The sequence below is a fragment of the Elephantulus edwardii genome, unplaced genomic scaffold (genome assembly GCF_000299155.1).
Source record: "Elephantulus edwardii isolate Elephantulus edwardi_28Jun2011 unplaced genomic scaffold, EleEdw1.0 scaffold00056, whole genome shotgun sequence".
Lineage (NCBI taxonomy): Eukaryota > Metazoa > Chordata > Mammalia > Macroscelidea > Macroscelididae > Elephantulus > Elephantulus edwardii.
In genome coordinates, this window is record NW_006399806.1 from 9586911 (window position 1) to 9600700 (window position 13790).

At 39.6% G+C, this 13790-nt stretch overlaps 1 protein-coding gene across 1 annotated transcript in view; it reads left to right on the forward strand.

Moving 5' to 3' along the window:
• Positions 1 to 13790, forward strand: part of PGR (progesterone receptor) — a 152038-nt gene that overhangs the window by 82483 nt on the left and 55765 nt on the right. Inside the window, exon 5 of the mRNA XM_006887356.1 lies at positions 12144 to 12449. Within this exon, the coding sequence (XP_006887418.1) occupies positions 12144 to 12449 (306 nt within the window). The remainder of the gene's footprint in view (positions 1 to 12143; positions 12450 to 13790) is intronic.

Sequence of the window (13790 nt, forward strand, 5' to 3'; positions counted from 1 at the left end):
TATAAAAATATAGAAACTATAGCATTTATTAATTCAATATTTTTTATATGTACAATTCAGTAGAGTCAGTCACTCAGCTGTGTGAAGAGTATAGATGAACAGTGGTGAACTCTGGGAAATTAGTCAGGATGTGTTGTAATTGTCTAAATGTGATGGTGGTCACTCAATCTAGAGTAGAAGCAATAGAAATAGAGTGATTGGATTGGGGCTGTTTTCTCTATGTAAACCACCAGGATTTGCTTGAATTGGGTATGAGATGACAGGAAAGAGGTATGGTAGAGTCTTTTCTTCCAGTGAAAAATTGGTGGGTTATAATTGCCAATCTTTCATTAGCTTTTAGGCACCTAATGGTTGAACCACCATTCACCCATGTCTTACTCAGAACCGACTGTTGTCCAGATGCCTCCAACTCACAGCAACTCTCCATTGACCTTCTGCATATTTACTGGAGGAAATCCCGCATTTCTTTCCCTCAGAACCACTGGTGGATTCCAACAGCTAATCTTTACTTAGCATCCCAATACATTAAGCTCTGTGCCACTGAGGCTCTTTTTCATTTTCTCCTATGTCCCCAAACACTCAAACCAACTATCACCAAGTATATACTAACTTAAAGCACCCCTCCATCAGATTTTATTCGGCCATATATATTAAGAGAAGGAGATTTCCCATCTTTTTATCTTGAAAGTGCTGGTAGATTTTAATTGAGGCTTGGCCTTATTGGTTAGCAGTGCTAGACTCTATAGACTATGCCACAAGAGCTCCTTCTGCCTTGTCTAGATGCTATTAAAGATGCAGACCTAGATGTAAGCACCTCTCAATTATGAATACAAAGAGTCTCTGGGCCAATTGGCAGCACTGTAACGGATGGAGAAGAGATTGAGGTTGTTAACAGTTATAGGTTGTGTGGCTCCATAATCAATACTCTTGGCACCAGCAGTCAGGAAATCAAGAAAACAAACTGCATTAGGGAAATCTGCTGTCAGGGACCTTTTCCAGAGTACTGAGAAGCAATGATGTCAGTATAGAGACTAAAGTGTGCCTGATCCAGTCTGTGGTCTTCTCAATTACTTAACTGTGCACCAGGGAGCTGGATAATGACTAAGGATGACAGAGAATAATTAATGCCTTTGAGTTGTGGTGCTGGAGAAAAGTCTTGAACATACCTTGGTCCCTGAAAAAAGCAAATAGATCTGTCTTGGAGAAAGTGAAACCCAAGTTTCTCCTTGAGGGCTTTGATTTTGAAGCTCCATCTCACATACTTTGGGCATGTGGCCAGGAGGGACAGATCCTTGGAGAAGGACATTATACTCAGAAGGGTGTAGGGACAAACAGAAGAAGACCTTGGATGAGATTGATTGGTACAGTAACTAGGGCAACAGGGGTAAGTGTATTGGAGTGAGATTGGCTTAGGACAAGACAGGCTTCAGAGATGTTGTACATAGGGTTGCTATGAGTCTATGAGTCATAGGTGACTTGATAACACATAATAACAACAGCAAAAATATGGTAGACATGTAAGAGAAATGTGAAGGCTAAACTGGGATATTCTAAGATCTAGAAGTTAAAACCATAAAAAAAAGTCAGCCAAGAGACTTAAAGTGTAACCACAAGCGTGAGTTATTCAGAAGCTAACTGGAGAGCGTTACAAAAGGGAAACAATCACCCATGTCACTTTCTGCTGAAGTGCTAATTAAGACAAAGACTAAGAGTTGTATTATGAGAAAATACATATATGAATTTTCCAATTTAGTATACATTCCAGTGACATTGATTACAGTCGGAATGCTGTGCAATGTCACAACTGTATGATTTCAAGTCTTTTACATCTTCCCAAACAAAAATTCTGTACCCCTTTATCAGTAATTCCATACTCGCTCCTCCTCCAGATTCTCTCTCTGGTAATTCCTAATCTGTTCTCTATCTTTTAGAATATGCCTGTTTTAGATACTATAAAACTTATATTTTGGGGGTTTTTTTGCCTCATTTCACTTGGGACAATATTTTCATGGTTCATCTATTTTTGTGATGTGTATCAGAACTATATTTCTCTTTATGGTTGGATAATGTTATCTGTTCACGAATGCATGAGTTGTTCCTCTTCTGAGTTTATTGTCAATAATGGTACAATGAAATTCCTACAAGCTATGGCTGACTCTGAGAAGAATGGGAATCCCAGAACATTTGATTGTGCTAATGTGAAACCTATACTTGGATCAAGAGTCAGTCGTCAGAGCAGGGAGACTCTGGATGGTTTAAAATCAGGGTTGTATTTTGTCTCCATACCTTTTCAATCTGTATGTAGAACAAATCATCTGAGATGCTGGGCTGTACAAGGAGGAATGTGGCATCAGGATTGGTGGAAGAATCATCAACAACCTGCGTTACGCGGATGACACAACACTTCTTGCTGAAACTGAGGAGGACCTGAAGCGCTTGCTGCAGAAGGTCGAGGACTGCAAGGATTGAAGCTCGACATCAAGAAAACAAAGATTCTCACCACTGAGCCAATTGGCAGCATCAGTGTGGATGGTGAAAAGATTGAGAGAGTTAACAGTTTTAGTTGACTTGGCTCCACACTCAACACTCTTGGTAACAGCAGCCACGAAATCAGGAGACAAATTGCATTGGGAAAGTCATCTGTGAGGGACCTCTCAAGAGTACTGAAGAGCAACAACATCAGGCTGGAGACTAGGGTGCACCTGATTCAGGCTGTGGTCTTTGCAATTATGTGCCATGCATTGGAAAGTTGGACAGTGAATAGGAATAATAGAAAGAGAATTGATGCCTTTGAGCTGTGGTGCTGGAGAAGAGTGGTGAATATACCATGGACTGCTAGGAGAACAAACAGGTTTGTCCTGGAGAGGGTGAAGCCAGAATGCTCCTTGGAGTCAAGGATTCCGAAGCTTTGTCTGACAAAAAAACCCTACCATACTTCGGGCATGTTGCAAGGAAGGACTGGTCCTTGGAGAGGGGCATCATGCTTGGGAGAGTGGAGGGACGGCACAGGAAAGGAAGACCTTCGATGAGATGGATCCATTCTGTGAATGGTGTGGTGGGAATGAGTGTGTTTGAGACAGCGAGGTTGGCACAGGATAGAGCGGCGTTTAGGTCTCTTCTGCAGATGGTCGCTATGAGTCATGAGCAACTCGATGGCACATAACAACAACAACAACAATGCTACAGTGAACACTTATGTGTCTGTCTGAGTCCCTTATTTTATATATATATTCCTACAATGTAAAGTCGCTGAGTTATGGTAATACTATGTTTGCATTTTTAGGGATCCACCAAACTGTCTCCACAGTGTCTGCATCATTTTACATTCCCTTAGCATTTATAAGTGTTCTCGTTTCTCCACATCCTTGAAAAACCTTTTTTCTGTTTTGTTCTTATTGTTTCTATTGCAGTAAATATAAAGCAATATGTCATTGTAGAAACCATTGTTTTGGCATATGGAAAGCATCAGTGACCTTGCTGGTGACTTGTTGAACTATAAAATGAAAGCCCGTTTTGAACTGGTTCAGAAGAGAAGGAGATGAGAAGAAATAGAATATGTCCTCCATGGAGTGGAGTCTGCAGGAGAGACTAAGAGGCTGCAAAAGAGAGAGCAGATGACTACAGAGTAAAATCCTTGAGTAGTTAAGAAGGAAGATAATTTTGTGCCAAAACAGAGGAGTTGGCCTTGGAGAGTAGAGACCACTCAGTCATTGTGAGAAAAGAAAAGTCAAAGTGTTGTTAGGTGTCACAAGTCAGCTGTAACTCATTGTGACCCTGTGTGTCCCATATTGAAGCCTTCCCTGATCCTTCCTGTGCCTCACAGTCTCAGCTGTGCTCAAGCCCTTGTTGCAATCATTATATCAGCCTATCTTGCTGAACGTCTTCCTGTCTTTTGCTGACTCTCCACCTTTCCCCACATAGTCTCCTCTTCCAAGAACTAGTCTCTCCGCATAGCATACCTAAAGTAGATTATATGAGATGAAGTCCCACACATCTTTGCTTCTAAGGAGCACTTAGGCTGCATTTTTTGCAAACAGATTTGTTTAAATTTTTTTTTGTTACATTGATTTTAATGAAACTTTTCTGCTTTGAGTTCCTCAATTAGGTTTGATGTCTCTGAGTGGCTTAATGTTGGTCATATATCCCTGCCTTCGCTAACAGTCCCAGTATAGGGAAATGCTGGAGCTGAAAGATGCCAAGTGGCACAGTATTCCCACCATTCGTCATAATACAGTACTAAGCTTTGTTCCTGTGGACATAAGGAGTCTAGATGAATCTTCTGTTTTTCTTGTTGTTGTTATTTGTTTTCAAGTCATTTCAGACTCAGGGTGACTGAAGGTACGCAGAGCAGTTCCATTGGATTATCACGATTGTGACCTTATAGATAGGAAATAGCTCCTTTAGAGATGAGCAGTTTGACCTGTCTTTGGAAACATTTCTGGATGGGTTTGAACCACCAATCTTTAAGCAAGTAGTCAAAAGAAGACATTTTTTTTAAATAGCTCCTTTAGAGATGAGCAGTTTGACCTGTCTTTGGAAACATTTCTGGATGGGTTTGAACCACCAATCTTTAAGCAAGTAGTCAAAAGAAGACATTTTTTTTATACCTCAGAAAAATCAGTTTCTTCTGCTTTTGATTCTACCCCTCAAAATAAAAAGAACTTTTTTTTTCCAAGGAAAAAGGCATACTGGGGGAACGGGGGACAGGAAGGAAAATGTGCAACAATGAATGAACGGAAATCCAAGTTCTTTATAAACTTTCATTAAAATCTAAAAAAATAAAAAAAGGAAAAAATCTATCCATCATGTTATGTGAGGAACAACTATCAGTTTGCCTTCTTAGACCCACTCCCTTGTATCCGAGCCCAGAATCCTTACCTCCTTCCAGCAATATAGTGAAAATCACTGGTCCTACAGTCGAATGCAAAGGAAAGCAGTACACTGCCAGTTGATGCCTACTCATGACATCCCTTCACTGATTCAGAGGCTGTACCTCTTTGAGATAAGACTGTTCATCATTCCCTCTAAAATCAGCTAGTGTTAACCACTCAAAATGTTACATACTGTGCCACCAAGGCTGTTTGGGTTTTGTTATTGGGTGCTCTTGTGTCAAGTACGATGCATAGTGACCCTAGGAACAACAGATGTGAACCCTGACCTATCCTGTGCCATCCTTATTATCCCCGACACACTTGAGCCCAGTGCCCCAATCACTGTATCAATCCATCTTATTAAGGGTCATCCCCTCTTTAGTTGATGCTGCACTTCTACGAGTATGATGTCCAAATACTTTCCAAGTATTCTATTCCAAAGAACAGCCTCTCCTAACAATAGATAACAAGCATAAAATTAAAAAATAATTAACAAAGTATGTGAGTTGAAACTTTGCCATCCTTTCCTCTAAAAAGCATTCTGGCTGCACACTCTCTAAGACATAGCTGTTTGTTCTTTTGACAGTCCATGGGATACTCAGTGCTCTTCCCCAGCACAACTCAAAGGCATCTATTCTTATTCTCTCATCCTTACTTATTGTCCAGCTATCAGATGCATATCAGGTGATTTGAAAATCCATGGCTTGAACCAGGTACTCTTTAGTCTTTAACCTGACAACACTGGTCTTCAGGACTTTGGAGACATGCCTGGCAGCTGACATTGCCGCAGGCCTCCACAGAGAGGAGTCAGCACTTCTGGGCCACGTCCTGGGCCCATCCACTTCTGCCACAATGGATGTTTGGAGCTTCATAAAATAAATAAATAATCCAATTTATTTATATCAATATCTGAGTTTAGAAATCTCAAAGGAAAATGCTTACAGGCAATCCACGTGATCGAGTAAAGTGACAAGCCATGAGGGAACAGTGGACTGGGTGGTAGTAGTCTGTGGCAGGAAGTGGGATGTGCACCAAGTAAAAGCAGCACCTGCAACTCAACTTTAACAGAAGTCAACACTCAACTAATTCAGGGAAGCTTTCACAGTGCTGGTCAACAGTGTATAAACCAAAGAAAGCATGTCTATGGCCAGATCAGGCAATACACTGCAGATTTCAACTGCAGCTGAGGCTATGGCAAACTGTTATGAGGCCTCATTTAGTCTTTGTTAGCTTTGGGTTTGTGTTTGCTGTTTCATTAACAACACAGCTGTTTCAATTGACATCCAGCCTCCCCTCCATCACCAGGCTTTTCTTTAAGTCACCCCGAAGTCCCTAGTAAACTAGCTGTGACCTAACTCAACATCTTACTCTTCTTCAACCAGTTCTCATGAGGCAGAGGAACTACTTATCTCACTGGTGGACATCCCCTGCCCCAACACATTATGATTCATGAAAGTAGGAATTAGAGAAGTAAGCAGAAGTCTGACTCGCTCAGGGTGTAGACTGTCTCCTCCCTTTAGGCTGTCTCCATGCTTGACTAGTCACCACTGGGTTGACTCTAAGTCACATTAATCTTTGTGCCAGAGGATTTTCAATGACTCTGCTCCACAGCACTTTCAACAATTTTTTTCAGAATTAGACTACCAAACTTTTCTTCCTAGGCACTTTGGGGTAAATTCAAATGTCCACTATTTTGGTTAGCAATCAAGTACATTTGATGTTTATTGGATCTGTAAATCTCATAAAAGTTTATAGACTGATTTTGAATTATTTCTGTACATATGGAAAAAATATACAAATTTTTTTGGGGTGGAAGAAGTACACATATAGGCACTTTAAAAATGTAGTTAGAAATTTCATACCTTTCAACAAGTTCCTAAAGGAATAAATCTTTCATAAGAAGATTAAACTTCTACTACAAAGTGTATTTCAATAATGTAACCTGTAGCATTTTGGGAGACAGTCTAACCATAATTATCTTAGCTATATAATGCTATGGCAGAGATAACGCAGGTGGTTAGCTTTAACAGATTCATTCTTTTAAAGTTTAGGAGGCTGAAAATCCAACTTCTAGGTGTCAGTTCTAGAAGAAGGCTTGGCCTTACTTGGAGATAACTATGTATATTGCTCTTCCCCAGTGTTTTTGTTTTTTGGTTTGTTTGGGGTTTTGTTTGTTTGTTTTTTAGGAGGGGGAAGTTTAACATAGTTTTTTATTTTATATTAGTTTGTGTACAAAATGCATATACCTTCTGTTTCATTCATATAAATTGTGTTTCATACCATCATTCTCATACTTGTTGTTGTTGTTGTTATGCCCCATAGAATCACCTATGACTCATAGCCATCCTATGTATAGCAGCTTTGAACCCTGCCCTATCCAGAGCCAGTGTCACTGACTCCAATACAGCTACCCTAATTGCCCTAGTTACTGTATCAATCTATCTCATCTGGGGTTCTTCCTCTTCTGCGCTATCCCTCCACCCTCCCAAATATGATGTCCTTCTCCAAGGATTGATCCCTCCTGGCAACATGTCCAAAGTATGTGAGACAGAGCTTAAAATCCTAGACACCAAGGAGAGACTTTGTGTCACCCTCTCCAAAACAGATCAGTTTGTTTCATTGGCTGTTCATGGTATGTTCAAGACTCTTCTCTAGCACCACAACTCAAAGGCCTCAATTCTTCTTCTGTCATCCTTAGTCATTGTCCAGTTCTCTGATGCATAGCAAGAAAATGCAAAGACCATGGCCTGGATCAGGCTTACGTTAGTCTCTAGATTGACATCATTGTTTCTTAGTACTCTGGAAACATCCCTGACAGCAGATTTACCTATTGTAATTTATCTTTTGTTTCCCTGACTGCTAATGCCAAGAGTGTTGATTGTGCAGCCAAACAAGCTATAACTGTTAACAACTTAAATTTCTTCTCTATCTATCATGGTGCTACCAATTGGCCACATATATGGCATTTTATAAAACCAATCACCATTGATCTACTCCATCTATCACCCTATCTTTTCATGTCCCTACTGGATCTTTCCTAATTCCTTCACCCCCTCCCTCTGCTCAACAAACTCTTTAACCCTATGATTTCTCCCTTTCCCACCCCCTGCCAGTTCCCTTCTTTAGCAGGTCCCATTCAGCAAAGTTATCTTCTCCTGATAGTACATTTCTGGCTGTATTTGCCAGTCTATTTATATCACAGGTTAGGCCTTTTAAGTTTGGTCCTATTTTGTCTCTTATGATCTTTATAGTTTGGGGCTTTTCACATAGGTCTCTAACTCACCTTGAGTTGATTTTTGTGTATAGTGTGAGATGTAGATCCTGTTTGAGCTGTCTGCAGGGAGAAGTCCAGTTTTGCCAACACTGTTCGTTGAAGAGATTGTCATTTCCACATTTGATAGGTTTTGTTTCCTTGTCCAATACCAGTTGACCACAGGTAGATGGGTTACTTTCTGGATTCTTAATTCTCTTCCATTAGCCTATGTGCCTGTCGTTGTACCAGTATCATGCTGTTTTGGTTATTACAGCTGTGTAGTAAGTTTTGAGATCAGGGAGTATTGTGCCTCCCACTTCATTTTTTTTCAGGAGTGCTTTGCTTATTTAGGATCTCTTTTCCAAATAAACTTTCCAGTTTCCTTTTCTATCTCTGGCTTTCCCCATGTTGATGCACTTTCTTGCACAGGAGGTGGGTCAAATAAGATAAGAAAACATTGGAAAATAAATGACAACAACAACAAAAACACCCCACAATGTCATTTACAATCCACTAGGTGAAGTGCTTAAGAATAAATCTAACTAGAGACCTACCTAGAGACACAAAACGATCTGTGTAAGGAAAATTACAAAATGTTTCTATAAGAAACCTAATTAAAAGGGAAAATATTCCCTGTTTAAAATAGGAAAACTCTCCATGGTGAGAATGGCAGCCCTATCTAAAGCAATCTACAGGTTCAACGGAATCCAATACAGATACTGGACTCGCTTTCCACATGTCCAATGGTATCTCCATATAGATATTGAACTCACTCTCCACAGGTTCAGTGGAATCCCAATATAAATACCAAACTCACTTGTCAGGAAGAGAGAAAAAGTTATTTCTAGTATTGTTTGGAAAGGAAAGAGACCTGGACTGAACAAAGATCTTCTGAAAAATAAAGAAGGCATCCCACTCCCTGATTTCAAAACATACTACACAGCCATGGTAGTCAAAACAGCCTGGTAGTGATACAGTGAAAGGCACAAATGGAATAAAATCAAGAATGCAAATTTCATCGCTCTACTTAGATCACATTTCTCCAACGAGGAGAAATGTGATGTCCCTCCTTGTAGAGGGACATCATGCTTGGGAGGGTGGAGGGACAGCGCAAGAAAGGAAGACCTTCTCTGAGATGGATTAATTCAGTCACTGGGGTAATGGGAGTAGGTGCGTCAGTGACAATATGGTTGGCACAGGATAGAGCAGAATATAGGGCTGTTGTACATAAGGTAGCTATGAGTCACAGGCAACTTGATGGTGCATAACAACATAGATCAAATGATAGTCAACAAGGAAATGAAGCCTAGTAAATGGGGAAACAACAGCCTCTTTAACAAATGATACAGGCAAAAACCAACTCGGAATAGATCAGAGACCTAGGATTAAAACAAAACACCATAACAACCAACAGAGAAAAAATAGGGATAACTTTAAAAGCCCTAGTCTATAGCATGAATGGACTTTAAAAATAGCCAAAGATGCATAACCAGGAGAGGATAAAATTGATGAATGGGACTCTCCAAATATCAAGTCCTTATGTTCATCAAAATGTTTTTCCAATAAGGTAAAAAAAGAAAGGCCACAGACTGAGGTAAAATATTTCACAGTGACATTTCATTCAAGGGGTTTGTAACTAAAATTTACAAAATCCAATAATGCATACGCAAGAAAAGGACTGATAATCAGTTAGTTACAAAATGGACAAAAGACATGATGGTCAACAAACACATGAGGAAATGTCCAGAATTGGCAGCAATCAGAGAGATGCAAATAAAAATACAATCTCACCCCAGGAGCAGTAGCAAAGTTGAACAGTGAGCAATAAATGTTGGTGAAGAAGCAGAGAAATTGGAACTCTCATACACTGCTGATGGGCTTGTACAGCAGAATTGAGCTCTGGGGACCTGGTAGCAAGAAACTTCACTGCAATCCCCAAGGCTTGTGTTTCAAATTCACAAGCTCCTCCAGGGGAAAAAATGGGCAATCTCCTGTATGATTAACTGCCTCTGAAAACCCACCAGAGAGTCAACTATAGGTCAATTCTGACTCTACGGTACACAACAACACAATCATCATGGAAGGAAGCAGATTATTTTCTCAAAAAGGTGATTATGGAAATCCCATGTGACCTAGTTAATCCACTAGTAGGACTATATCTGAGGAAATCAGAGCTGAAGCAAAGATGGAGATATATACATCTATGTACCTCACAGCAGCAAGAAAATGGAAAGCAGCTCAAATGCCCATCACCAAATGAATGTATAGAGAAATTGTGGAATATTTGCACAGTGGAATATTATGAAACACTAAATTGGCAGCGTCAGGATGGATGGTGAAGAGATTGAGATTGTTCACAGTTTTAGTCTGCTTGGTTCCACAGTCAACACTCTTGGCACCAGCAGCCAGGAAATTAAAAGACGTATTGCCATGGGAAAGTCTGCTATTAGGGGCCTCTCTAAAGTTCTGAAGAGCATTGGTGTCTCCCTGGAGACTGAGGTACAGTCTTGGTCTTTGCATTCATTTTTTTATGCATCAGAGAGTTGGACAATGAATAGAGAGGATAGAAGGAGAATTGATGCCTTTGAGCTTTGGTGCTGGAGAAGAGTATTGAGGGTACCATGGACTGCTAAGAAAACAAACAGATTCATCCTGAAGAGGGTCAAACCGGGCTGCTCCTTGAAGGCAAGGATTCTGAGGCTTCATCTGACATACTTTGGTCATGTTGTAGGGAGAGACCGTCCTTGGAGAAGGACATCATGCTTGGGAGGGTGGAGGGACAGTGCAGGAGGGGAAGGCCCTGTAGGAGGTGGATTGATTCAGTGACTGGGGTAATAGGGATGGGTGTGTTGGAGACAGTGAGATTGGCACAGGACAGAGCAGAGTTTAGGGCTGTTGTACATAGGGTCTCTATGAATCACAAGCGATTGAAAGCACATAACCACAACAACAACAAAGAAGAAAGAATTCATAATATACTACCCAGCATAGAAATCTAGAGAACATTATGCTGCATTAAATAACTCATTCACAAAAGGACAAATTTTGCATAAAACCATCATTGTGATAATAGGATAACTTGTGGTTAGGAAGTGGAGAAAACAAAGAAGAGAATGTACGGTCAATGACAATAAAAATAAGAGATGATCAACCTGAGGAAAATTAATGGAGGGATACAATGACTATTGCAATTGGCAAATAAAAACAGGATATTTATGACTGTTCATAAGGGAAAGAGGAAGGGGAAATGGGGAGGAGAGAAAGGGAAAGGGAAAAACCACTAGGGTGACAGAGATGAATGGATGAGTGGGGATGTATCTTAAGGAATAGGCAGTGGGCGGTGGGAACCTGATTAGACAGGCATTGATCTATGATAATTACAGTAAATCAATATATGAAGGTATAAAATAAAGGAGCAAAATTTTTTTTAAATGTAGAGTAACTTGGAGAGACTGTCAATTTTTTTTAAAAAAAGGAAACTTCAGGCAATTGCTTCTTGATAGTAATGAAGTCCCTGCTTTTGGCTTGATTTTACAGGTTATGTTCTGGGGAAACTTCTCTTCGAACAGATTAGGGCTGGTTTAGGGTTAAGGTGTTGTGGACATTACCCCAAATCCTTTTACGATGATTTGGTTTATCAGCTCAGGGGAGGTTATTAGATGGCTTTCACATTAGGTCATTACACACATGTGTTTGGGGGGAGCACAGTTCAATCCGTGACAATAACACTGACCAGTACTGAATTCTGCTAAAAGCCATTTACCTTCATTCGTGTTGCTGCAGAGCTCCACAATCCCCTGCTGGATACTGATATAACCACTCACTGTGCTCCAGTCCAGTAAATATCTTTAGTTTTCTGACCCAAATTTGATACCTAATATATTTGTTATTAAATTGCATTTTACTAATTTGATGTTGATGGCATAATTTTGAAGCTTTGAGGAAAACACCCTCTACTGGAATATTTTTCTGACACACACTAAAATGAATTTCTTGTTTTGTTTTTCTCTTCTTTGTAGGTCGAAAGTTTAAAAAGTTCAACAAAGTCAGAGTTATGAGAGCCCTAGATGCAGTCACACTACCACAGCCAGTGGGCATTCCAAATGAAAACCAAGCTCTAAGCCAGAGAATCACTTTTTCACCCAATCAAGAAATACAGTTGATCCCCCCACTGATAAACCTGTTGATGAGCATTGAACCAGATGTGATCTATGCAGGATATGACAACACAAAACCTGATACCTCCAGTTCCTTGCTGACCAGTCTTAACCAACTTGGAGAGAGACAGCTTCTTTCCGTAGTCAAGTGGTCTAAATCACTGCCAGGTAATAATCTGTCTATATCATAGCATGTAATGAAAAGTGTACTGTGTGTTGTGTTAGCAGCTTGTTAAACAAAACAGTACGTACAACTAGACGATAAAATTATGTTCTAGTACCAGTTACTGCAATGTGTGTTATTTGTCCAGGCTCTCACTCTAAACTATGGAAATAAAAGAGGCAGAGAATACATTGATAAATCTGAAATTACATACATAAATACATTGATAAATCTGGAATTACATATATAAAGGAATCTCTGGCTCACTCTCTTTCATTGTCATTAAGTCAAAACTGATTTATAGTGGACCTATTTATAATGGATTATTAGAGGCTGTAAATCTCATAAGAGAGTTACAGAATTGGCCATGAAAAAAAGGTAAGACCCTCTTTCTCTCAAGCAGCAGTTCATGGCATCTCTTAGCTTAAGTTTATGTGTTCAGCTATGATTATTATACTTAGTTGAAAGAAAGGCAAATGGACTGTCTTCTTAAATATTACCATGTTACTCTAGACCTGCATTTATCCTCAGATGGTGAAAAATAAAACCATATATACCTAACTATATAACAACCAAAAGTATATTTAGTTTATGACAACATAACTGAAGAAACTACAGAATTCTTAAACAAAGATAAATAATTTAGACATAGAGAAATGACACTCTAGTTATCACTCCCTCTAAAAATTTGTACACTAAGGACATAATAACCAAACAAGGAGGATTTTATATATTTTTTTTAAATTTTACTAGAGTGAAAGTTTATAAATCATAATGCATTTTCATTCAGTCACTAAACATTTTCTTTTTCAACCAATTTATTAATATTTGCTCCCCTCTCCCTTTCATCTCATCCCTGTTAACCCTCCAATATTGATTCTAACTTTGTATAAAACCGTCTATTCATTTTTTTCTGCCCATTTTCTAATTGGACGAAGAAATTTTATAATTGCCTTTTTTTGTTTTTGTGTTAGAGTTTTCTGTAAATTTTAGAGAAGAATCTCTTATCAGATGTGTAATTGGCAAATATATTTTCCCCTAATCTGTGTTGTTGCTGTTGTTATGTGCCATCGAGTTAACTGTGACTCATAGTGACCCTATGTACAAGAGCCCTAAACCCTGCTCTATCCTGTGCCAACCTCACTGTCTCGGAAACGCCCACTCGCACTACCTCAATCATTGAATTGATCCATTTCATTGAGGATCTTCCTCTCCTGTGTTGTCCCTCTACTCTCCCAAACATGATGTCCCCCTCCAAGGACTGGACCCTCCTTACAACATGCCCAAAATATGTCAAATGAAGCTTCAGGATCCTTGAATCCAAGAAGCAACCCAGTTTCACCCTC